The sequence below is a fragment of the Rhineura floridana genome, chromosome 9 (assembly GCF_030035675.1).
Source record: "Rhineura floridana isolate rRhiFlo1 chromosome 9, rRhiFlo1.hap2, whole genome shotgun sequence".
Classification (NCBI taxonomy): domain Eukaryota; kingdom Metazoa; phylum Chordata; class Lepidosauria; order Squamata; family Rhineuridae; genus Rhineura; species Rhineura floridana.
In genome coordinates this window covers 93844298-93869906 of record NC_084488.1, presented here as the reverse complement: position 1 = coordinate 93869906, position 25609 = coordinate 93844298, and the positions used below count along the sequence as shown (strand labels likewise).

Genomic DNA, 25609 nt, shown 5'->3' with positions numbered 1-25609 from the left:
GCGTTACAGTTGCCACTTTCCAGTCCTCAGGCACGGAGGAGGACCCGAGGGACAAGTTACATATTTTAGTTAGCAGATCAGCAATTTCACCTTTGAGTTCTTTGAGAACTCTCGGGTGGATGCCATCCGGGCCCGGTGATTTGTCAGTTTTTATATTGTCCATGAAGCTTAGAACTTCCTCTCTCGTTACCACTATTTGTCTCAGTTCCTCAGAATCCCTTCCTGCAAATGTTAGTTCAGGTTCAGGGATCTGCCCTATATCTTCCACTGTGAAGACAGATGCAAAGAATTCATTTAGCTTCTCTGCAATCTCCTTATCGTTCTTTAGTACACCTTTGACTCCCTTATCATCCAAGGGTCCAATTGTCTCCCTAGATGGTCTCCTGCTTTGAATGTATTTATAGAATTTTTTGTTGTTGGCTTTTATGTTCTTAGCAATGTGCTCCTCAAATTCTTTTTTAGCATCCCTTATTGTCTTCTTGCATTTCTTTTGCCAGAGTTTGTGTTCTTTTTTATTTTCTTCATTCGGACAAGACTTCCATTTTCTGAAGGAAGACTTTTTGCCTCTAAAAGCTTCCTTGACTTTGCTCGTTAACCATGCTGGCATCTTCTTGGCCCTGGCGGTACCTTTTCTGATCTGCGGTATGCACTCCAGTTGAGCTTCTAATATAGTGTTTTTAAACAACTTCCAAGCATTTTCGAGTGATGTGACCCTCTGGACTTTGTTTTTCAGCTTTCTTTTTACCAATCCCCTCATTTTTGTGAAGTTTCCTCTTTTGAAGTCAAATGTGACCGTGTTGGATTTTCTTGGCAATTGGCCAGTTACATGTATGTTTAATTTAATAGCACTGTGGTCACTGCTCCCAATCGGTTCAACAACACTTACATCTTGCACCAGGTCCCGGTCCCCACTGAGGATTAAGTCCAGGGTTGCCGTCCCTCTGGTCGGTTCCATGACCAACTGATCTAGGGAATAGTCATTCAGAATATCTAGAAACTTTGCTTCTTTGTCATGACTGGAACACATATGCAGCCAGTCTGTGTCCGGATAGTTGAAGTCACCCATTACTACCACATTTCCTAGTTTGGATGCTTCCTCAATTTCATATCTCATCTCAAGGTCTCCCTGAGCATTTTGATCAGGGGGACAATAGATCGTTCCCAGTATTAAGTCCCTCCTGGGACACGGTATCACCACCCACAACGATTCTGTGGAGGAGTCTGCCTCTTTTGGGGTTTCGAGCTTGCTGGATTCAATGCCTTCTTTCACATATAGAGCGATTCCGCCACCAATACGTCCTTCCCTGTCCTTCCGCTATAGTTTATATCCAGGGATAACCGTATCCCACTGGTTTTCTCCATTCCACCAGGTCTCGGTTATGCTCACTATATCAATGCTCTTCTCTAAGACCAAGCACTCCAGTTCTCCCATCTTGGTTCGGAGGCTCCTAGCATTAGCGTACAGGCACTTGTAAGCAGTGTCTCTCTTCAAATGTCTTTGGCACTTGTGGTTAGGCCTGTGGTAATTTTGCTCTTCTGAATTTATATCCTGTGCCCCTGCTGTCACAATGCCTACTTCTAGGCCTACCCCTTTTAAAATTTCATCATTTCTTTGGTTTTTATCCCAGGGGGGAGGTTTATTCCGAACCGGACCTTTCTCAGCTCCTGTCGGGTTTCCCCCCTCAGTCAGTTTAAAAGCTGCTCTGCTACCTTTTTAATTTTAAGTGCCAGCAGTCTGGTTCCATTCTGGTTCAAGTGGAGCCCGTCCCTTTTGTACAGGCCCGGCTTGTCCCAAAATGTTCCCCAGTGCCTAACAAATCCGAACCCTTCCACCCGACACCATCGTCTCATCCACACATTGAGACTGCGAAGCTGGGCCTGTCTGGCTGGTCCTGCGCGTGGAACCGGTAGCATTTCAGAGAAAGCCACCTTGGAGGTCCTGGCTTTCAGCATCCTACCTAGCAACCTAAATTTTGCTTCCAGGACCTCACGGCTGCATTTCCCCATGTCGTTGGTGCCAACGTGCACCACGACCACTGACTCCTTCCCAGCACTGTCTACCAAACTATCTAAACGACGGGCGATATCCGCAACCTTCGCACCAGGCAGGCAAAACACCTTGCGGTCTACACGCCCATCACCCACCCCACTGTCTATGTTCCTAATGATCGAATCACCCACTACAAGGATCCCTTCACCCCCTGGAGATATATCCTCGGCCCGAGAGGATAGCTGCTCATCCCCCAAGGAATGGGTCCCTTCTAAGGGATCGTTTCCCTCTTCCTGAGCTGGATGCTCTCCTTCCCCGAGACCATCGTTCTCCATGATAGCAGGAGAGCTATCATCGTTGGAGTGGGACACAGCTATAACGTCCCTGAAGGCCTCCTCCACACACCTCTCTGCCTCTCAGCTTTTCCAGGTCCGCCACCTTGGCCTCAAGGAAATGAAGTCGTTCCTGGAGAGCCATGAGCTCATTGCACCGAGAGCACACCCACGACTTCTGTCCAACAGGCAGATAGTCGTACATGCTGCAGGCGGTGCAAAACACTGGAAAGCCCCTACACCCCTGCTGGCTTCTTACCTGCATAGTTTTGTTTAAGGTTTATTACGTCAATGGGTTGGAGACTGCGGTTTAGTTGAGGTCAGGAAACAGACGGGCAGAGTGGGGGGCCCTGGTCTCCTTGCCCTGCTGCCGAACTCGCTCTGCTGCTTAACTCGCCTTGACGCTTTGTCAGCTGGGGCTCCCTCTAGCTCGTGGAGCAGACGCCCTCGCTAGGGTGCTCTCAAACAAATATTTGTTGTCTAAATATTTACTGCCTTGTAATTATTCTTGCTGAACATTCTGTTATAAATAATGGATCTTGAAATCTGTTGTCATAATCGAAAACAGAAACAGGTTTCAAGACCTTATGACAGCAATAATAAAAGTGTATGCAAAGGACTAAAATTAAAGGATAGGGTTTTTAAAACACAACACCCATCTCTTTGCATTCTTGTACAGTAGTTGTTCCTCCTGCACAGCTATTAACTTCACTATTCAGGCATCTTATTCTATTTCCCCTACCAAACTGACCCAAGGAAAATAAGAGGTTATTTTCAAATAAATGTTATTTAGCAGATGAGCCACATAGGGGATGACATTCAATGGCAAGTGCACAATAGATATTCCCTTTCCTTTTGGTCCTCCTGTAGCCCCCCTCCCCAAATATGCTCCATAGTCCCCTAACTCTCCAGAGGAAATTTAGGATTCTCATTGGGGGGGGTATAGGATGAGAAATGGAAAGTTCCATTGTTGAAGCAGCAACATTGAAAATGGAAGGCTTGCCATGGCATAGTGAAAATCACCAAAAATGTGTGAGAAGCCAGCTTGCTACATGTTAATATTTCAAGTAGCCACCCACAGTTGCTTGCATGCGATTTATGCCTTAGAGTTGCATTTAACTGAAACAGGAACCTCTCAGCACAGCTATCTCATATTAATCTATGTGTCTATACTCAAGTTCATAGCCACAGGAATGAAAGCTCCTCCCCTCCTATATGAATGCTTCCTAAAGGTATATTTAGAGAAAAGTGGCAAGTCACATTTCAACCCATATTTTTATAAGGAGAAATAAGTTTAACTCTAGGCTTCAGAATGTCGAAAAGATATTGGGAATGTGGTATTACCTGAAAAACCAATACAACATACTGCACAGACTTAAAGCGCAGCTGCTACCATCCCATAAAGACATCAGATTATTGTTTTGTTACATGACTTTATTACTTATTATTCTTTTGTTCTGCTGAGGTCAAAGACGTTTGTGCTTTAAAAAGCTTGATCATATCATTTCTTTAGTTTCTTTTGAGCAGCTTTCTTCTTTACCATCTGTAACCTTTTCATAGCATTGAGTTGTGATTCTTGAGAAGTTGGACCCTTCAGAGATGGGGACTGATTGCCAGATTCTGCACTTGCTTTGCTGGTGCTGCTCCCACTGCTGCCTGCTGTCCCACCACTTCCGTTTCCACCAGCAGCCTGGCTGCTACTTGGAGCTGAACTGCTTGGACTTGGAAGCCCTACTTTGCTTACATTGTCACTGCTAACAGAACGACAAAGACCTGTTTTTCCCAACGTCAGAGGTGGCAGGGGCTTCAACTGAACAGGGCTTGTGCTGCTATTAGGAGATGCTATTTTTGACCCTAGCCCTGCTTTAGCTGTTGCCAGCCCTGACAAGCCCACAGGTTTCTGATTATTTGAGGTAGTAGCAGGCTTGCTGCTGGTGCTCTGGGTTATGGATCCCAACTTGGCTGTTGATGGACCTGCAGAGGATGTTTTTGCTGCAAAAGCTGCCCACCCTGTAAGTCCACTGGTTGAGGAAGAAGAAACACTGGCAGAGTTACCAGAAACAGTGGCTGAAGTCTAAAGCAAAAACAGATATAAATTCCACATTAGTTAAAGCTGATCCTTGCTGAGCACAGGCCAACATGAATAATGGAGGATGGTAATGTTTACATTCTTGGCATTAGAAGATGTATTATTTTCTGTTGATTTATCTATGATCCCAAATCACCTTGATAAAAAAATAAGTAAATGACACACAGTTGCAGGTATTTTTAAAATTCTCCAGGTATACAGGTTTACCAAGGTTTTTTCTTTTCTCCCAGTAATTAAATAGGTTGTTCAGAAGACAATAGCCAGAAAAAGCCTAGCAAATAACTCATCTGCACTGCAGCTCATCATACAGCATACTTGTCCAACCTGACACAGTCAGTCAGAAATTCTGCTGAACCACATCCCATAGAAATGAATGGGTGCTATGTAAGAGCATGGTAATGTTTTTAAGCAGCTCTCATTCATTTTAAAAGGCAACAGTAAAGATGAAATTCTTGATTAATCATACTCTTTGCTTCTAAAGATAAACTCTTAAAACTAATGATGGGAGAACTCCACACAGATTGATTCAAAAATGGGTCACTATTATAAATATTAGCGAGATCTTTGAAAATTAAGCTCCTCTGCCTACCCCCATTTCTAAACTGATTTGCAATATTGGCTATGCTACACTATATTAGATTGGTTTAAACATTCCTCATTTTTGTTTGTATGAGTCCTATATATTCATTTTGGCTTAACCGAAACAGGGTTTCTGGTAGGTTTCAGTGACTGCTGGGCAAGCCCAACAATGCCCCAAGCCTTGGGAAAAATGAAGTTATGTAGCCTTGGAACTTGTCAGTTTAAGCCCTAGAAACTTTCCTCATCCAGAAAGCCAATAGCAGAAGCAAAGTCTCTGCTAGGTAGCCCCCTAGCATATGTTTTTATCACTTCTTTAGGTGATAGTGAGACAAGACAGACAAAAACAGTTTTCATTTTAAAAATTATTTTCATTTTTCAAAACTGTATTTAATTCTTTTATTATATACCACCCTGAGGTGTAAAAATGACTTAAAAATCCCAGTATAAATAAACTAATATTAATAATAATTGCTGTTCTTTAATTTATTACCTACCTTTCACCAGAAGGTCCTAGGGCAGGTAACAATATAAAATACAGTATTAAAAACAGTTTACAACAAGTTACTTGACTTCCTACCTATTCCTATGCAAGTGGAAGGAAAAGACCAGACAAAATGTTCAAGACAAAATCATTATTACAGCCTTAAAAGAAATGCAGATACCCTTCCAGTGTACCATTTAAAAATCAAACACATAATGATTCTTATGAATGAGAGATGGATTCAGTATTTTATTGAGGGTTGATATCCAAACAAAATATGTATTTTATTATCCATTCAGAAAGACTGACTAAATGTACTATAGAATAAAAGTGTTTTAATTTTGGATTCTGATGTCTGTGGGGGGGGTGATATTATTGGGTGAGTGAGAGACGTATGCAGAACGCAGTAAAAAAACACAATTTCCCCCCCACAGAACGTGTTATGTACAGCACCTTGACCTCTGTCCTCTTAAATGCTAAGAAGGTTGATGTCGTCTCCAACTTTAGCTTAATTTCTGGTTTCTTGATCAGTGGATCTTTCACAGCTGGAGCTACGGAAACTACAGCAGGGGCTGGCTTCTGGGAAGGCTTCTGTGTTTTCTGAGCCTGTGTAAATTACATACACACTCCCTCCATTATCATTTTATGTATGGAAATAATTCAAATCAAAATGAAAAACATTAACAGTGTCAATGTAAAAGGCTATCTACTGAACACTCACAACTGGAAAGAAGGTATGAGGGACAGTTGGAACAAATATGAACGTGGAATTTTAAGCAGTGTGGAAATAAACATCTGAGAAGGAGTAAATGAAGTAGGGGTTCAAGTCTGATGAACGTGCAGAGATAATAGAGGAAGTACAAGGAGGAAAAGTGGAAACATTTAGTCAAAGAAAAATGGAAACAAAACTAGGATATTAATGTAGGGTGGATTCTAATAACCTGCGTGCATTTTTTTCCATTTGGTATCAACTGCAAAAGCCACCATGTGGTAAAAAAACAACACATGGTTATATGAATTTATTCCTAATTGGAGAATAGCCAATGCAATCAGCATTCCATCCCAGCACATTAAAATATGTCATCCAATAATACATTTGTTGGCTGGTACAATATAAGAGGGGAAAAAGTTAGCCTTTTTATTTTTATGCTAACAACTTTTTTTTAAAAAGCAGATGAGGTCATATTGCTGGTTTATCAGACAATGACTCAATTCAGATTATTATTTGAGGCTTATTTTCCTGGTTTGTTAACCAACATGAAGCTGGTTCAGACATAACAGGGAATTCTGGTTAAATACAAGCCAGGATCTTTGCACCAAAGTTGGTATGTGATGGCAGGAGGGAAGAGTTCTCAGCTCTCACCCTCATTCCTTGCTTCATAAACAATTGTCTGAACTGGGCCATTAGCATGTAGGCTAAGTAATATATGATTTCAAATGGAAGATGCAGAAGTTTTATCTTTAATTTGAATGATTATTTCATGGTATTTTGATTTTTAAAAGTTGTGGTAAGATTATTTTTTCTAATAGTAAAATGTTCCTTCTATTAAGCAACTTTTAATATTGCAGGAACTACACACTCTTCCACTTGACAAATAGCTCACATTAAAAAAGAATGTCCCCAGAGAGAAGCAATGCCACAGAAACCATTCATCTTCTATGAAAGATAGAAAGATTCAGTGGGAGTTAAGAATGGCTGATGTGGCCCAATATTTGTTACTTTCTCTTACTTAAATGACAATTTGGAGAAAACAATCCATTCGGGACATAAGTGCACAGAGCAGGGGATTATTGATTTATTTAGCTCTGTACTTCTTCCTGGGATGACCTTGCTTGACTTTGACATTTTTTTGTAATCTGAACACCTATCTATGGCATGGGCCATATTAAGATATAAAATCAATACAGCAGCAGCTAAAACACCACCAGACTTCAAAAAGCACATCTAACTATTTATTAAGGCATTTCTTACTTGACAATGAATCAATACAGAGGGGGAAAATGTATCCTATCAAACCTCCTCCCTCCTATTTCCCCTTCTTATATTTAGTTAAGAAATTCCTTTGTTAAATAATCCAGTTAATGGCTCACTGAACATTATCAATGATTCGGGGGTGAGGGGGCAGCTTCTTACCATTTTTTTCATTTGCCTGGTACATCGGGCACAATACCATACTAGGCGAGGATCATTCATTTCTTTGTCTGTCACTTGAGGTTTATGGCAATCTTGATGGTAGAGATTATGACATTCCTGGCACTCTACTAATGGATTTCCGGAAGTGACTGTCATTTGTCTGCAAAGCACAAAGTGTTTGGCCCAAGTTAACATCACAGAGTCCAGACCTTTGCAAATCTGCCTTCAAATTACTATTCTTAATATTTCTCTACAGAATACTATCCATGTGCATGGCACTTCAGCTGAAGTTCCAAAGCTGGCCCCAGCTCCAAAGACTTAAAACAGTCCAAAACTAGACATGAAGGATAGAAAACAAGGTGATAAAGGAAGCCAAGATTATGGGACCTTTTCTCAGAGCACAGGATATTTATGATTATTTATTAAACCTCTATCCCACCCTTTGTCCCATAAGAAGCTCAGGGCAGTACACAAAGGACAAAACATTTAAAACATCTTAAAAATCTCAAGAACAAAACATCTTAAAAACATCTTTAAAAAACATCTTAAAAAGCAATTCCGAAACAGATGCAGTCTGGGATAAGGTCTCTAATTAAAAGGCTTGCTGAAAGAGGAAGGTCTTCAATATGCACAAAGGATAACAGAGATGGCACCTGTCAAATATTTAAGGGGAAGGAATTTCAAGGGTAGGTGCCACAACACTAAAGGTCTGCTTCCTATGTTCTGCTGAATGGACCTCCTGATAAGATGGTATCTGCAAGAGGACCTCTACACAGCACAGTGACTGACTGGGTATAAAAGGAGTATGACAATCTTTCATGTATGCTGGTCCCAAGCTGTAGAGGCCTTTGTACATCTAAACCAGCACCTTGAACTTGGCCCGGCAGCTAATGAGCAGCCATTGCAATTCTTTCAGCATCGGTATAACATGGTGGCGATATCGTGCCCCACTCAGCAATCACGCCACCACATTTTGCACCAGCTGCAGCTTCTGGATGAAACTCAAGGGCGGCCCCACATAGAGTGCATTACAGTAATCCAACTTGGAGATTACTAGTGCATGGATGATAGTGGTCAGGTTATCCCAGTACAGAAACAGCCGCAGCTGTCTTACCAGCCAAAGCTGGTAAAAGGCTCTCCTAGCCACTGAGGTCAACTGGGCCTCTAGCAACAAAGATGGATCCAGGAGCACCCCTGGACTATGAACCTGCACTTTCAGAGGGAGTGCGGCCCCATCCAAAGCAAGAGTTGGTTTAAACTCCTATTTGAGTTATGCATGTAACCCAAACACGAATGTCTTATGGGCTCTGGGACAAGCATGATTTGGTGGACAAGATGGGAAGGCATTATCTCCCCCACGGCCTCCCCCAGGAGAAAATTGTCCAAACTATCATAAAAAGTGTGGGCAATCATATATAATTTAAAAAACAGATAGTTGAATAATCAACAGGGGAACACATTGAATGACCGAGATGAAATAAAAGGAAAATGGAAGCAATACACTGAAGAACTCTATAAAAGAGATGCAAGGATGACGGATTCATTCATGGAGGAACTGTATGAAGAACCAGAAATTTTAGAATGTGAGGTGAAAGCTGCTCTTAAAATACTTGGAAGAAACAAATCATGAGGAACAGATGGCGTACCAGTAGTTGCTACAAGCAACTGAGACTGAATCTGTCCAAATTTTGACAAAAACTTGTCAAGAAATATGGAAAACTAAACAATGGCCCACAGACGGGAAGCATTCAATATACATCCCAATTCCAAAGAAAGGGGATCCCAGGGAATGCAGTAATTATCGAACTACTGCCTTAATATCCCATGCAAGTAAAGTAATGCTCAAGATTCTACAACAGAGGCTCTTACCATACATGCAGCGAGAAATGCCAGATATCCAAGCTGGATTTAGAAAGGGAAGTGGCACCAGAGAACATATCGCAAACATACGTTGGATAATGGAACGGAGCAAGGAATTTCAGAAGAAAATTACTTTGTGCTTTATAGATTACAGCAAAGCCTTTGACTGTGTAGATCATGAAAAGCTATTGAATGCTTTAAAAGAAATGGGGGTGCCACAGCATCTGATTGTCCTGATGCGCAACCTATACTCTAGACAAGAGGCTACTGTGAGGCTTTACTGGGAGTAAGCTCCATTAAACTACTGGAAGTGGCTCCAGCAGAGGAAGGGCCAACACCTGCCCAGCAGTCATGCCTCTGCCTACATTGTGTGGAAATCTGAGAAGACACTACCGACGCAGCACCCACCCACCCGTCCCCGACAGAAGACGCTAATGACGCAGTGGTGTGGAAGCGGGTTGGAAGAGACTAGAGAATGACGGAGTTTGGACCCTCACTTCGGCTGAGCAGCAGCCGCCTCCTGCTTGTCATCTAAGTGGCCTTGTTCCAGAAAAGGAGCCGGCTAAGGGGTGCCTGAAGGCCGACCTGGCTCTGGCTGCTGCAGTTCCATTTTCTGAGGGGCTTTTTCCTCACAGAGAAGGGGGACGTGAGAGAAACCAACCCATGAAAATGCCATCCTAACACATGAAAGGAGACAACAACGATCCTCAATCTGCTCCCCACGCTCGCCCTTGTCACATATTGCCCCAGCGCCACCGAAGAGCTTCTTCGCTCAGCGGACTCACAAGCAGGACTTTCCCAGAGACACGTCGGCATCTTTGGTCATCTCGATGCCGCTGCTTGATATCGGGCCCGCCGGGAAGAGCTATGGCGGGCGGCTGGTGGAGACTAAAAAGCGCCTCCCAAGCTTCCAGCTGGGCGGGCCCAAGAAGAAGGGCTCCCTCTCGGGAGGCCTCTGCTTTGAAGAGAGGACTTTTTGCTGCTAAAAGGAGTGAGACTGCGAGTGGGGTGGGGTGGGGTGTTTCTAGGAGCCAAGCTGAAGCTGTCTTAATTTTCTTTTCTTTTTGCCATATTGCCAAGTGGTGTAATGTGACCTGTTTAAGATTGTAATGTTATATTTAAAGTATTGAAATGGTTTTTGTGTTGCTGTGACATTTGTTGTTCTATTACAGCTGTTGTATTATTTTTATTATGAAATTGTTTTTGTAATTGTTGTTTGCTTTTGTTGTAAGCCACTTCGAGTACAGTTGTGTGTTTTTTGTAAGTCGCTTTGAGTTCCTTTTTTGGGGAAAAAGCAACTAATAAATATTATTAATAAATAAATAAGGACAGAATATGGAGAAACCGATCGGTTCCCAATAGGAAAGTGTGTGAGACAGGGGTGTATTTTATCACCCTATTTGTTTAATCTATATGTAGAACATATCATACAGAAAGCGGGAATGGACAAAGATGAAGGAGGTATGAAAATTGGAGGGAGAAATATCAATAATTTAAGATATGCAGATGATACCACACTACTAGCAGAAACCAGTAATGATTTGAAACGAATGCTGATGAAAGTTAAAGAGGAGAGAACAAAAGCAAGATGACAGCTGAATATCAAGAAGACTAAAGTAATGACAACAGCAGATTTACGTAACTTTAAAGTGGACAATGAGGACATTGAACTTGTCAAGGATTATCAATACAGGGTACCTCGGCACAGTCATTAACCAAAATGGAAACAATAGTCAAGAAATCAGAAGAAGGCTAGGACTGGGGAGGGCAGCTGTGAGAGAGCTAGAAAAGGTCCTCAAATGCAAACATATATCAGTGAGCAATAAAGTCAGGATCATTCAGACCATGGTATTCTCGATCTCTATGTGTGGATGTGAAAGTTGGACAGTGAAAAAAGCAGATAAGAGAAAAATCAACTCATTTGAAATGTGGTGTTGGAGGAGAGCTTTGCACGTACCATGGACTGCGAAAAAGACAAATAATTGGGTGTTAGAACAAATTAATCCAGAACTGTCACTAGAAGCTAAAATGATGAAATTGAGGTTATCATACTTTGGGCACACGAGAAGACATGATTCACTAGAAAAGACAATAATGCTGGGAAAAACAGAAGGGAGTAGAAAAAGAGGAAGGCCAAACAAGAGATGGATTGATTCCATAAAGGAAGCCACAGACCTGAACTTACAAGATCTGAACAGTGTGGTTCATGACAGATGCTCTTGGAGGTCGCTGATTCATAGGGTCACCATAAGTCGTAATCGACTTGAGGGCACATAACAACAATAAAGCCCACTGAACTCAAAAAGTATGCAAATGATCAAACCTGCCCTCCCCTCCTCCTCCTCCCTCTTGCCCCTTCCCTCTCCCTTCCTTCATGCCTCCTCTTCCAGTTCCCTCCTTCCACCTACTACTCCTCGTTCCCCTCTCCTCCACCCTCCCCCTCCTCCATTGTCAGTTTTACCTATCATAGGACTATGACCTGGGAGACTAGGGTTCAAATCCCCACACAGCCAGGAAGCACACTGGGTGACGTTGGGCCAGTCACTGCCTCTCAGCCTCAGACGAAGGCAATGATAAACCATCTCTGAATAATGCTTACCATCAAAACCCTATTCATAGGGTCGCCATAAGGCAGTCCATTTCATTTTCAAAGACTAAAGCATTGATTGATTATTTGGCTGTGTGAATGAGCTATATCAGATATAACTCCCATCAACCTTTACCTTTGGCTTTGCTGGCTGGGGCTGATGGGAGTCCAATAACATCTGGAGGGCCACAGATTCCTCACTCTTGATTTAGAATCACAGATTCCTCACTCTTGATTGACCACTCCCCATATGCTCAGAGGCACGTTACCACATTCTTCCAAGCTACACAGCAAGTGGATGGAACTGTGAAAGACCAACCCAAATTGTGTTTGCGTTTTTACAAATTTGTAGGGCAGTACAATCTCTCAGAGAGGTCAGGTCTCCTGCTCCCCTGGTGCATTCACTATAGCTGCCCAATTTCCCTGCTGTTTAAAGTTTGATAGAAGTATCTGTTTGTTAAAGGTACATTCTTAAACTGCAAGGTTTTTTGCGTATTAGTGAATTACTACTACTTTTAGATGACAAATCAGGTTACTTGATTGCTTAAGTTGCACTGGCACATATCCCCATGGTATAGGTACATAGGTAACAATGGAAACTCTATTTGCAGGTGGGTGGGGAAGAGAAATATGCTATTCCTTTATTTAACAGGAAAATGACGATTGAAGATACTATCCATATGGTTTCAGGAACATTTTTTTAAGGTGGGCTGATTTGAAAAACAAATTAGAAAAAGGTTGTAGAAATTGTGGAGCATGCACTCTATAATTCTAAGCAGGTTTACTGAGAAGTAAGCCACAGCGATTTCAATGGAACTTACTTCCTAGTAAATGTGTTGAGGATTACAACCTCATCTTCTAAATATAGCAGATATAGTTCTGTAAAAAATAAACTGGATCAGAAAATATGAAAATCTTCCAGCTATGTGACACATGTCTTATCTTCACATTTTCAATGTATAAAAGGATAACTGTGATGAGATTTTTAAAACAACTAAATGAAATATAAAAACTTTGTAAGGTAAAAATGGTCAAAGCCAAAATTTATTTTAAACTGGTTTGAAATGGAAACAGTTGAAAGAGATTGATGCCTTAAAATAAATGAGAATATTGTTGATATATTGTGATTTTGAAGAATTATTGAAAAGTGTCTAAGTTTCCCCCCAATAAACATCTACATAGGATTGAAGTGCCACTTGCAAATCACACCGAACATTTTGCTTTTGAATACTTAGTTACACTTGGAATCTTGACAGTGTCTTAACAACACTTGTTAAGCAGAACAGATATTAAAGCTCTCCCTTCTAACTACTATGGTGATTTTTATATTTCTACTCATTCTGCTACTGGCATTTCATGCCTCTGGTTAGCATAGACATATACAGCATAGACACCTGATATGTATATATTTAGGATCCACCCTATTGTTTGTGATGTTAAGTTGTTTTAATTATTTTTAATGATCTATTTTAAACTGCTGTAACCCACCCCAGGTCCTCAGGGTGAAGGAATAATCAGTTAAATTCAACAATTGTCTAAGCAGATTGTTCCCCTCAGTCACATTGACTCAAGAGAAGTCACCCAGAAGTCAGTCAAATTACTTGGGGTGAACTGCTGAAGTGAGAGGTTTGAAGACTGAATACAGCCCTATTCGTTTACTTGGTGGAGTGAAGTCAAAAGTCTTTAATATTTGAAAGATACCTGAAAATTGAAACAATTTAAAGATTTTCAAGTTGCATAGAGATGCAGTGCATTACACACAGGCTTTCTCTGCAAACACAAGACACTATGATATTAGTAGCTGTAGTACAAGACAGGCTTTTGACTCAATTTTTTTTGTTATGAACTATAAACTTAAGAAATCTGCAATGTACTGTAAGCAATGTGACCTTGTTTCTCACATTACATTAAAATAACAATGTGAACATTCCTAGGAACACCCTTGTTGACATTTCTTTAGCACATAAAGTTTATTAGAATTGACTACCCACATGCTTAAAAACAAAAAGCAAAACACATACAGATCCACAAAAAAATCCTCACACATTAAGAGCCAAAAATTTCCAGATATTTCACCACAATTCAGGACCCATGCTTAGTCACTTGAGTTTCATGCCCTAACATTTCAGTTTTTTACAGTCTAACACACAGATGGCAAGCGCAGTTCTACCAGCGCAGATGTAGGGTTTGCAGGCAATCCTAGATGCTCATCTAATTTCAGGTTGTCTCTTACTTAATCTGACTTCTAGAATCAGCAGGATATGGAACTCCAAAATCCATTTCTAAATCTTAATAAGAGAAAATGTAAATACATATCCACTACCCTGGGCCTGGCATTTAGAAAGTTTTTTTTACATAATGCTTACTACAAAAGTTCTGTTCCTTTATAAAATAATTATTCAGTCAGTCAATCCTTTATTTGCATTTAGCCATAGGCCATTGCACAACACGAAATGTACATTTAAAACCGTAATACCTATAACATTAAAACAGATCCAGCTGAGGATGATGAAACTTTTACATGATTTGCTCTGAGCTTTTTGGCAGCTAGAGCATAATTTGCTACTGCAATTGTGACCTGCTTGTAATTATCGGCCAGAAGCGCGATCACCCAGTCTCCGCACGATGTCCCCCCCCCATACGACTAATCAGAGGGGCTAAGAATTTCTGTCTAGGGTTCCTGTACAGCGGGCACTGGAACATATACTAAACTAGATCTTCGGGTACCTTACAACCAAAGATACAGTGTCGCTCCTGCGTAGAGATTCCCAAGTACCTACCTTTGAGGTAAGCTGTGGGCATTACTTGAAATCTGAGCTCTGTGAATGCTCTTCGTAAGGGGGCACATGACAGTGTCGAAGTAGCGGGGTTTGGCATGATTGAATTTAATGTGGGGGAACCAAGATGAAAAAGGGGCCGCAATAATTGTTGCCCTGTCTTGGTTTGCATCGTAATCGAATACCCAATTTCTAAGTTGAGTGGGGTTAAGGCCAAAAAGCTTGTTTAGAGAAAGATTGTGTCTAGTATTGCCTGTCCCCCTTGGGCCCAGCCCCTAGTCCTCTGTTGCTCAAGCCAGCAGAGCTTTGGGAGGGAGCTGTAAATAATTATTCAGGCCCAAACATACTTGGAATTGATTGCTCAGAACTAGTTTGAAATTACTGGCTTTAAAAACCATCATTTTAATAAACTATAAATACTGGGATTTTTTTCTCAAATTGATAATAGCCCAGTCGTAAACAAAGTGTATATAAGACTGCATAGGATTACAGCCTTAATCTGGAAAAAAAAAGGAATTAAGCCTGCATTCCTATGCCCACCTACCTTAGAGCAAATCCTCTTTAACTCAATGGAATTTACTTCCAAATGAGCATGCACAGGCTTGGGTTATTACGTTTGAAAACTTTGAAAAACATAATTTATGGCTTAATTCATAGGTCTTTGATCTCATAAACCAAGGAAAAATCATTTTGCAAAGTTGCTGTTCAAGATCTGCACTTAAAAGGAAAAGTGATTATTTAAAACTGGCAACAAAATCATTAATTGCAAATCTGTTTCAATAGCCAAATATATGACAACTCACCGGCAAACAACGCAAGCCAAACCCATCTCCATGGCAAAATCATCAGCGCTAGTTTCTTCAAAACTAGAAAGGTCCGCCATGGCCAAATCCTTGCTAGTCTGCACTGTGATTGGAGAAGAACGAGCCTCTGGCTTTTCTAGTCTTGGTTTCTTTGGAATGTCAACTCCTTCACTTATTTCCAGCCTTATCTGTTAAATGATATATACATACAGAGTTGTGAAAGCTCTGAGCAAATAAATAAGAAACCAGTTTAGAACTGAAAGACAACAAATGTTACATTCATTGCATACTGGAATAGTAATAGAATCTATTACATTCATTAATATGCTGCCCTGGGCTCCTACTGGGAGAAAGGGCGGGATATAAATCAAATAAATAAATAAAATAATATAACCATATACCCTTATTTCCAAATTAAGTAGAATGTGAAGGGATGTGAAAAGTACAGGACAGAAGTTCAGTATAATTAAGAAGTTTATCATCATTCTGATAGGAACTGAAGTGGTAAATTAAAATCATAACAGTTTCCTGTTACTGCTTAAAGCATTTGAAAAAAGTGCCTTTGGGTTTTTCTTTCAGCAGATTCACAGTTGTTTAATGTTACTCCGATCTTACTCTATTACCGATATTATGAAGCAGAACTGATAATCTTAAAATCTGAATATCAGGCATATTATTCATATTTTGCAACTATACGTAACTTAATGTTCTGGATTAAAAGCCTCACCAAGTTTGTAGACCTGTTAAAATGAAATACATTCTTAATTAAGAATAATAAACTGCTTATACTGCTTTATGAAAAGCACTTCATCCTTACAAGGACCTGTATACTGTAATACCTCAGTTAACAAAGTAGATGCGTTCCTGGACATTACATCTTTAACAGAAGCTTTGGTACCAGAGACAGGAATAACATGGAAATAGGGATAGGTTCTTACACCCGCTCATACATGGTTGAGGCACCTTTAACAGGGGCTTTAAAGGGTGTCTACCTGGCACCCTCCCCCTCCTCCTCTGAATTGTATTGGATCCTTCCCTCCCCAGCCCTGGAAGAAAGCAAGAGATCTATTTAATGCAAAGCTAACACACAGGCTTGTAAGTTTCACCTTAAAGCAAAGGCACAGACTTGAAAGTTTATCCATAGCAAAGCAAAGACAGAGGCTGATCAATTTCACTGTAAAGCAAAGCCATAGGCATTTCAGTTTATTGATAGCAAAGCAAAGTCAGTTTCACTGAAAGCAAAAGCACTGGCTTGAAAGTTTATCCATAGCAAAGCAAAGCTGGTCAGTTTCACCTTAAAAAAAGCTTGGTTCCTGGAGGATTCATTAACTGAGGTATTACTATATTTATTTGTTACACTGGTATGCAAGACAAACCAGTATTATTACCCATACTAACTATGGAACAAGGAGTTGTGGAGGCTAAGAGGTAGTGGCTTGTCCAAGGTCACCCAAGCAACTTCATGACTGAGCTATGATGCTCCCAATCCCACAATTCTTGCTCTTAATTTCCATGCTAGCACCAACCAAATTTAATTACAACCTACAAAAGCCCTGCTGCCAAGTAGTCAAAAACAGTGGTGGGTAAAGTGAGATTGCAAAGGGAGGCAAAATAAACAAAGCCCAAGCAAGATTAACATGCTCACTTGTCAGCATGCAGCACTGAAAAGCAGCTAACTTGTAGACAAGGAAAAGAGCACCCTTTGAAAACTAAACAATCGGCATAGAGGAGAAAGCATACAGCTTATACTTTTGAAAGCAGCAAGCAATTAACTAAGTAACATACGGAGACAATACTGCTAGCAAAGCAGTACACATTCATAATCAAGGATTAATGCCACCCCAAAAACAAACATGATCAATAAGAGTCAGTTTTTACTTATATAAATATGCAGTTTTTAAAATTCCTCCCCAAATAAAGCTTTAAGTATAGTAATATAACTTACTTTATCAGCAGACCTCTTTTCCACTTCTTTTTTCACCTTTTCGGTTGTAATGGGCTTGCCATTATTGCTACCTAAAGGAAGGCTTGAGGAAGCCTTAGGCTCTTGCTTAACAGAAACCGGTTTTGTAATAGATACTTTGGGCTGATCCACTTCCTGTGTAAAGCATAATAAGAATGTCATATTAATGGGAATAATGGAAACAGTCGTTACTTCTGACATCAAAGCTAAATTATCCCCACACTGTAGAGGTGACATAACTTCAAATAATAATAATAATAAAATTTTATTTTTGAGTCGCCTATCTGGCCGAATTAACGGCCACTCTAGGCGACATACATTGACATAATAAAATAAAATACAATATAAAACCAGTACAAACCACACTCAATAATCAACTAATCACCCCTCTTCCATTAATCAACATTAAAAACTAACCCACCCCAGAAATCCCATAGGCCTGCCTGAACAGCCAGGTCTTCAAGGCTCGGCGGAAACCTATCAAGGAGGGGGTATGGCGAAGGTCGAAAGGAAGGGAATTCCAGAGGGTGGGGGCCTTATACCAAGGATAGCCAACATGTTGCCCTCCAGATGTTTTGGACTACAGCTCCCAGTCCCAACCAGCATAACCAAAAGTTAAGGATGATGGGAACTGTAGTTCACAACAGCTGGAAGGCAACATTTGAGCTACACCTATACTGCTAAACACCTATATTGCCACCCTGGGCTCCTTCTGGGAGGAAGGGCAGGATATAAATTTAATAAACAAATAAATAATAAAAGAAAAAGATATGTGATCCATTAATACAAGTAGTGTAGACATTTAAAAAGCTGAGGTTTTTTGGTTGTCACTAGCATTACAATTTTAAACAAACTGCTTATGGTAGTAGATGACATCAGCCTGTGCACGCTAAAGCTCTGGGCCTCTTTGACAGTACTGCCTATGCAAACCAGTACTTCTCTCTCCTCCTCTACTGCTTAAGAGTGGCAGCTGGGAAGAAAACTGTGTACTCCTGGCTGCACCACAATTTAACAGGTTTAAGTTCTGATCTGCGTGTTCAGGGCTGGAACCTTGGGGTTAAATCAGAGATGTGGAACCTGTGGCTCTCCAGATGTTGTTGGACTCCAGCTCCCTTCAGCTACAGTTAACGATCAAGGAGAATCGAAGTTGTAGTCCAACAACATCTGGAGGGCCCCAAGTTCCCCATCCTTGGGTTAAAGGAACTTGCTCCTAGTCTTCTGTAACGGTTTGAAGGAAGAAACCATCATGGGAAAATTGTAACTAGGCTACATTTATTCAAAGAGATAAGATAGGTCCAATAATGGAGTGAGATCCTGGCTTGAAATGTTGAAGCTATCTATTTAACTTGATTAAATTACATAGGGGCTATGTATCGTAGTTTGGCCTACAAACTAACTTATTTTGAGTTTAGACTTGATTTCCTGTTCTGAAAGCTTAGCTAATTTTTATAAGTTATTAAGAAACTAAATAAAATCAAATATGAGATTATATGCATTACAATAATGAACAAGGATTTTTCTTTGTTTTCTTTTACACTTCTAAAATTCATAACTACAGTGGACAGAAATTACCATACAATAATTAACAATACAATTGTTAATTACAATTGAAACAGGAAAGGCTCACCAAAGCCCAGTGTTATTTTTACAAAAAAAACCCTTGAATAAAATTGATCTTTCATATTTTGCAGCTACAGTAACTAATAATGTGACTTCTGGTGGCAAGGAACAGCAGTATTTCATTCCATTTTGTAGGAAAGGTGGATCTCTATTTAATCTTTTCTACTTAATAAATCTAGATAACCATCACAACACAAATCAATATCTACTTACTGCTGATATACTACTCTCAATAACCAGTTTTGCAGAAGAAGAACTAAAATTAGTCCCACTATTCACAGCTGATTTCCATCAGCCCCAGTCAGCGCTGGCTTAGGCTGCATTCCAAAATATCTGGAGGGCACTAGCTTGGCAAAGGTGGATAGATATTACAGTCTTCTTAGATGACACCATGGGGTACCTGTAGGTTCAAAAACTCCTCCTTGTAAACAGCTTTCTATATAGGGAAAGCCTGTATGCCACAGGTAAAGGTTTCACTCGTTTTCTTGCCATCACATTTGTTTTACACAGACATATATTCAAACCTGCTGTCTCCCCACCTGTAGCTTTAAGCAACGCATTCAAGAAGTTCCCTACTTCATAATTTAATTCTCCTAGCCTATAGGAAGAATTCACTAGAAGAGCTTTTACTGTACAGCCCACCAATGTTGCACTATTTTGGTAGCCAAGTCAAAATTGTGATTGCCAGGATCCTGCCCATGTTGTTCCATGCAATCCTATGTATGTTTTCTTGAAAATAAGTTCCATTATGTTCAGTGGGGCAAATTCTCAGTTAAGTGTATAAAAGATTGCAACCCTAGTCCCTGACTTTGTGCTGAGCTTCTGCAGGGTGTCAGGGACAATCTCCTGTTCTCCTCTCCAGCTACACACCTTTGGAGCTGGAGAAGGGGAACAAGGGTTCATTTTGGTGACAGGTATCCCAAATCTTCCCCTCCTTAGCGTAAGGAAAAGACTGGGGCTCATCTGAATGGCCAAGCACTCTGAACCTCTTGACTGCTCATCACCATCATGTCTAGCCCCAAGTTTCCTTTTACTTGGAGTTCAAGAAGGGGGAGAGAATCTTTTCCACTATTGCACTGATCACTGAGACATGGCAGGGATGATCCCTACCCCCTCCAAGATAGGGAGGAAAGTTGAAGGCAAAGGATGGCAAGCAGAAATATAGACTACTGGCTGCTTTTTAGAGATATATGAGGTTTGAGTGCAAGCAATACTTGGTGAACAGTGTTCTTTGATTCTCAGAGGATAAACTGCAAGCAGTTGCTAGTGAAAATGCAAGCACCTCTCTCAGCTGATGCATTACTTTACTACCTGCCAACACAAATTGTCTGACCATAATCTATAGCAATCAGACTGGAGGGAAGAATTCACTTAATTTCCCTCAGGATCAAGTGGTGATTCCCCTAAAAGTCAGTCTCTCAGTCAAATGGAAGAAATTATGTGCCATGCCAGACAAGTAGCTGCTTTTAATTTGTTCAGAAAAATGTTCTGTCTCTGTTTTGTGCTCAGTACAATTAGCTCTTATTTCCTTGTTCTTTAATATTAAATTTCAGTTTAGAAAGAAAAGATTGTTATACAGTTCATTATATAACTCATCTATCTGTCTGTCTGTCTATCTATAAACTCAAAATAAAGAACAGAAGGACAGATATAACCTTTGGAGGAAAGAAGCATTTCTAGAGATCTCTCTTAACATAGATTAACAGGCCAACATGTATCAGTTTAGAATCAGAATAGTGAACCAAATCCATTGCAGAATTAACCACAAAACACTGTACTGATACAGGGTCTGTAAAGACCATTCTCATATGGAATAAAATATACGTAGATTTCATTTTTAAACCCCAAGTCAACCATGAGATCAGCCACTAGGCCACTGTACACACATGTTACTACAGAAGCTACACAGAACTTCCCTAACTGTCAACTTCTCACCAGGAAAGGAGCCCATAACAATGCTGATGGCAGTAACTCCACATCAGCCTCATTAAAATGGACTTCTGGAGCTCAGATAAAATAAAGCCAGTAGGAACATTACACATCAGATCTTGATCCTGGGCAAGGAGTAGCAGGAACATGGTGCACAGTACCACCACTTCTTCTTTCTTGGCAATCTATTTGGGACACATTCTGTCCACGGCTACCAGCTGTCAACTTTCATTTTCCAATGGTTTCAGTTATTCAGAATAAAATTCTAAGGTGTTTTACTAGCTTCTTCAAATAATGGGAAAAAACCTCCACTTCAGGAGTTAGATATAACACAAACATATGTAACATATTCCATTCATTCACTCCAGTACCTTCTGTGATGGGCGATAGCTTGAGTCAATTCCCCTAGACAAAGATTCATCAAGCAGTGCTTTTAGTTTTTCAGCTGAATCCTTGCTCTTTGAATGCAGGAAGCCCAGAGCTTTCAAGAATATGGGGTCAAGCTCCAGGTTCAGAGTAGCAGCCATAGCAGTATCTTTAAATGAAAATAAATAATGAGAGGGCAGATGTTTAAACAAACATATGCCTCAAAACAGTACCAAGTTCCCTAGGTGAAAATCTACTTGTCAGCCAATTCTTAGCTAGTATAGAATAGTTTCTGGAAATAACTAGTGCTTATTGTTAGTTTAATTTATTATCATGTCCTGCTTGTGGACTTCTCACAGATGCATGGATGGCCACCCTGAGCACAGAATGCTGGACTAGATTGGGCTGTGGTCTGATCCAGCAAGGTTCTTTTGTGTTCTTACGTGGTATCAACCCTCAGGGGTCTACCTATCAGGGCTGTAGAGAACTGTTGGCTCTCTAAAACAAACACACAAAAAGGTTTGCTTTTCCATAACAAATGACAATTTAAGAAAGGACAGAGTTAAGGAAGAATAATCCTAAATAGTTAAGGTACAACAACTAACAATAAAGCACTCCAATGTCTTAGTGAGGCACATGCCAACTTAAAATGAGTGCTCCTAGAGCCCCATTTCCCCACATTTCCTAGCTCTTCTCTTTTCCCTACTTTTGCATTCTAGTTCTCCATGATTATCAGCACATCTTATTTTGATGTGTGATCAATTTCTGTCCAAATTTACATCCCAAAGAAAGGGGATCCCAGGGAATGCAGTAATTATCAAACTATTGCCTTAATATCCCATGCAACCAAAGTAATGCTCAAGATTCTACAACAAAGGCTCTTACCATATATGCAGCGAGAAATGCCAGATATCCAAGCTGGATTTAGAAAGGGAAGAGGCACCAGAGATCATATCGCAAATATACGTTGGACAATGGAAGGGACCAAGAAATTTCAGAAGAAAATTACCCTGTGCTTTATAGATTACAACAAAGCCTTTGATTGTGTAGTTCATGAAAAATTATGGAATGCTTTAAAAGAAATGGGGGTGCCACAGCATCTGATTGTCCTGATGCGCAACCTATACTCTGCATAAGAGGCTACTGCAAGGACAGAATATGGAGAAACTGACTGGTTCTCAATTGGAAAGGGTGTGAGACAGGTGTATTTTATCACCCTATTTGTTTAATCTATACATAGAAAATATCATACGGAAAGTGGAATTGAACCAAAATGAAGGAGGTGTGAAAATTGGAAAGAGAATATCAATAATTTAAGATACGCAGATGATACCATACTACTAGAAGAAACCAGCAATGATTTGAAATGAATGCTGATGAAAGTGAAAGAGGAAAGCACAAAAGCAGGGCTACAGCTGAACGTCAAGAAGACTAAAGTAATGACAACAGAAGATTTATGTAACTTTAAAGTTGACAATGAGGACATTGTACTTGTCAAGCATTATCAATACCTTGGCACAATCATTAATCAAAATGGACCCAATAGTCAAGAAATCAGAAGAAGGCTAGGACTAGGGAGAGCAGCTGTGAACTAGAAAAGGTCCTCAAATGCAAAATTGTATCACTGAACACTGAAGTCAGGATCATTCAGACCATAGTATTTCCTGTGTATGGATGTGAAAGTTGGACAGTGAAAAAAGCAGATAAGAGAAAAATCAACTTATTTGAAATGTGGTGTTGGAGGAGAGCTTTACGCATACCGTGGACTGTGAAAAAGACAAATAATTGGATGTTAGAACAAATTAAACCAGAACTATCACTAGAAGCTAATATGATGAAACTGAGGCTATCATACTTTGAACACATAATGAGAAGACATGATTTATTAGAAAAGATAATAATGCTTGGAAAAACAGAAGGTAGTAGAAAGAGGAAGGCCAAACAAGAGATGGATTGATCCCATAAAGGAAGCCACATACTTGAACTTACAAAATCTGAACAGATGCTGTTGGAGGTCGCTGATTCATAGGGTCGCCATAAGTCGTAATTGACTTGAAGGCACATAACAAAAGAGTTAACTGACCAGAAGCCAGATATAGGAGTACTTTGTTGTTAACTGTTGTGTCTATTTCATTTTATGATTATTAAACATTTATTTTACTGTTTGCAACCCATTTTGGAATATTTTTCCTTAACTTTCTAAGACTCCCTATAAACGCTATACATTTAATTTGGAACATCTCTGGCATCCGTTTTCAGGTCGGTTTACAAAAATGCAAATATTACCCATTGTGACTCCAATAATAATAATATTAATAATAAATGAGACGGTTCTTCATTTGCCAGGTTTTTTTTCAGGGAAGAGGGGTGTGGCCGCCCGAAAGGAGAGGCGGGGCATATGTCGTGTAATTCTGTTCCTATCGCTGCCCCCTTAACGAGGGGTTTCTCGCCTTCCCTGCTTTTTACCTGAGGTCCGTCGCTTCCTGGGAAAACCCGTAGGGTTCTTCTCGCTTTCCCGCCGGCCACACGCAGGACAGGAGTGAAAGGGACAGTCATCGGCCCTCTAACATATCGTAAGGCGCCAAGCTTCTCCCTGAGGCTACCGGCCTGTCGCGCTTGCTCTTTTGTTCTGACAACCACCGGAAGCAACCGGCGGCAGCCATGACGGAGAAGAGGAAGAGGCGGAGCTCCGAGCTCAAGCGGAGAGGTGGCTGCCTGCTCAGGAATTGCTGGGTAAGCGTCTAACCGAGGGTCCGGTGGGAGCGAGAAAGAAGATAGAGGAGGAGCGGGGTTCAACTTCCCGAACCCCTTTTCAACGCCGGGTCTCCACTTTCTTGAAAACCATGGAGTGATTATACAGATTAATCCAGTTCTCTGAGCACGTGCAGAGTGCATTTCCCTTTTCTCCGTGATGGAATCATTCCCAATCAATGCATAGATTTGAAAAGGGGTGGTGGTGGAGGGTAGCGATCTAGTCCTCACGATTCCCAACAATCTGCATCTGTCTCTTGTCTGTAACCAGTTACTCTTTCCACGCTAGGGTTGCCAGGCTCAGGGCCTGAGACTGATCCTGTATCTTTAGGAGAAGAGAAAGTCAGCGAAGTGCAGGTGTTCTTGCAACACTGTAATGGGAAAAACCACGTCCGTATCTTTTAAAGTTGTGCAGGGAGAAGGGAGAATTCCACCTTGTGGTTTTTCCCATTACAGGGTTGCAAGAACACCTGCACTTGGCTGACTTTCTCTTCTCCTAGAGATACAGGATCAGTCTCAGGCCCTGAACCTGGCAACCCTATACAGTATACATTACAGACTTTGTTTGGGCTTTCATCTAGTCTGTTGAGCTGGGGAGGCATAGTTCATAGCCAGGCCTGCTGGTTGAAGGATGCAACAAAACTGAAAGCCTCTGCCTGCAGTACCTATGACCATAGTTTGGGAAACCATACACTTACTGGCAAAAAGCCATTAAGGAAAGGTTGTCATACTACATATGGCGTACAAACTGGGTTGTATTGGGTCACATCCACATCATACATTTAAAGTACATGGCTTTCCCCAAAGAATATTGGGAATTGTAGTTTACCCCTCACAGAGTTACAGTTCCCAGCTCCCTTAAACTACACTTCCCAGGATTCTTTGGCAGAAGATAGGTACTTTAAATGTGTTTTAAATGTATGATGTGGATGTAACCTCAGAGTAGACCCATTGAAATTAATGGACCTATGTTGCATATGTTCATTAATTTCAATGGGTCTTCTCTGAGTATGACTTACATTGAATACAGTTTAGTAATTATGGACAGTACCTTCCCAGAAAATGCCCATCCTCTGCTTAGAAGCTGAAATGTGTATGCAATGGGTCTGCATTATACTTTTAAATAATATTTGGTGAATTTCTCAGGAAGCTGTACCTCCTGAGAGTGAGGGTATGAGAATGTGGAACATGCATTGGATTGGCTCTGGATGAGAGAGCAGACTTTCTCTTCTCCCATGTGCAAATATAAACTAGAGGTGATTCCCACAAATCAGTTTGTAAAAGAAAAGTTGGTTGCTTCATTCTACTCCCAGGCATGAAAATACTGAAATTCATAAACATCCATACA

The 25609-nt window shown here is 40.6% G+C and overlaps 2 protein-coding genes across 3 annotated transcripts in view; one reads left to right on the top strand and one right to left on the bottom strand.

Moving 5' to 3' along the window:
• Positions 1–3735: 3735 nt before the first annotated feature.
• INTS12 (integrator complex subunit 12) lies at positions 3736–24148 on the bottom strand. The gene is made up of 7 exons (XM_061585486.1): positions 23977–24148; positions 21516–21679; positions 17578–17730; positions 15633–15820; positions 7606–7765; positions 5925–6077; positions 3736–4396 (listed from the first exon to the last, which is right to left on the bottom strand). Exons 2-7 carry the CDS (start codon positions 21669–21671, stop codon positions 3824–3826), a joined length of 1383 nt encoding a protein of 460 aa, XP_061441470.1. The 5' UTR covers positions 21672–21679; positions 23977–24148; the 3' UTR covers positions 3736–3823.
• GSTCD (glutathione S-transferase C-terminal domain containing) overlaps positions 23967–25609 on the top strand; it is an 88759-nt gene continuing 87116 nt past the window's right edge. Inside the window, exon 1 of one of the 2 annotated variants that reach the window (XM_061585485.1) lies at positions 23967–24243. In XM_061585485.1, the coding sequence (XP_061441469.1) occupies positions 24172–24243 (72 nt within the window). In that variant the 5' untranslated portion in view covers positions 23967–24171. The remainder of the gene's footprint in view (positions 24244–25609) is intronic. The other variant, XM_061585483.1, reaches the window with a different exon arrangement.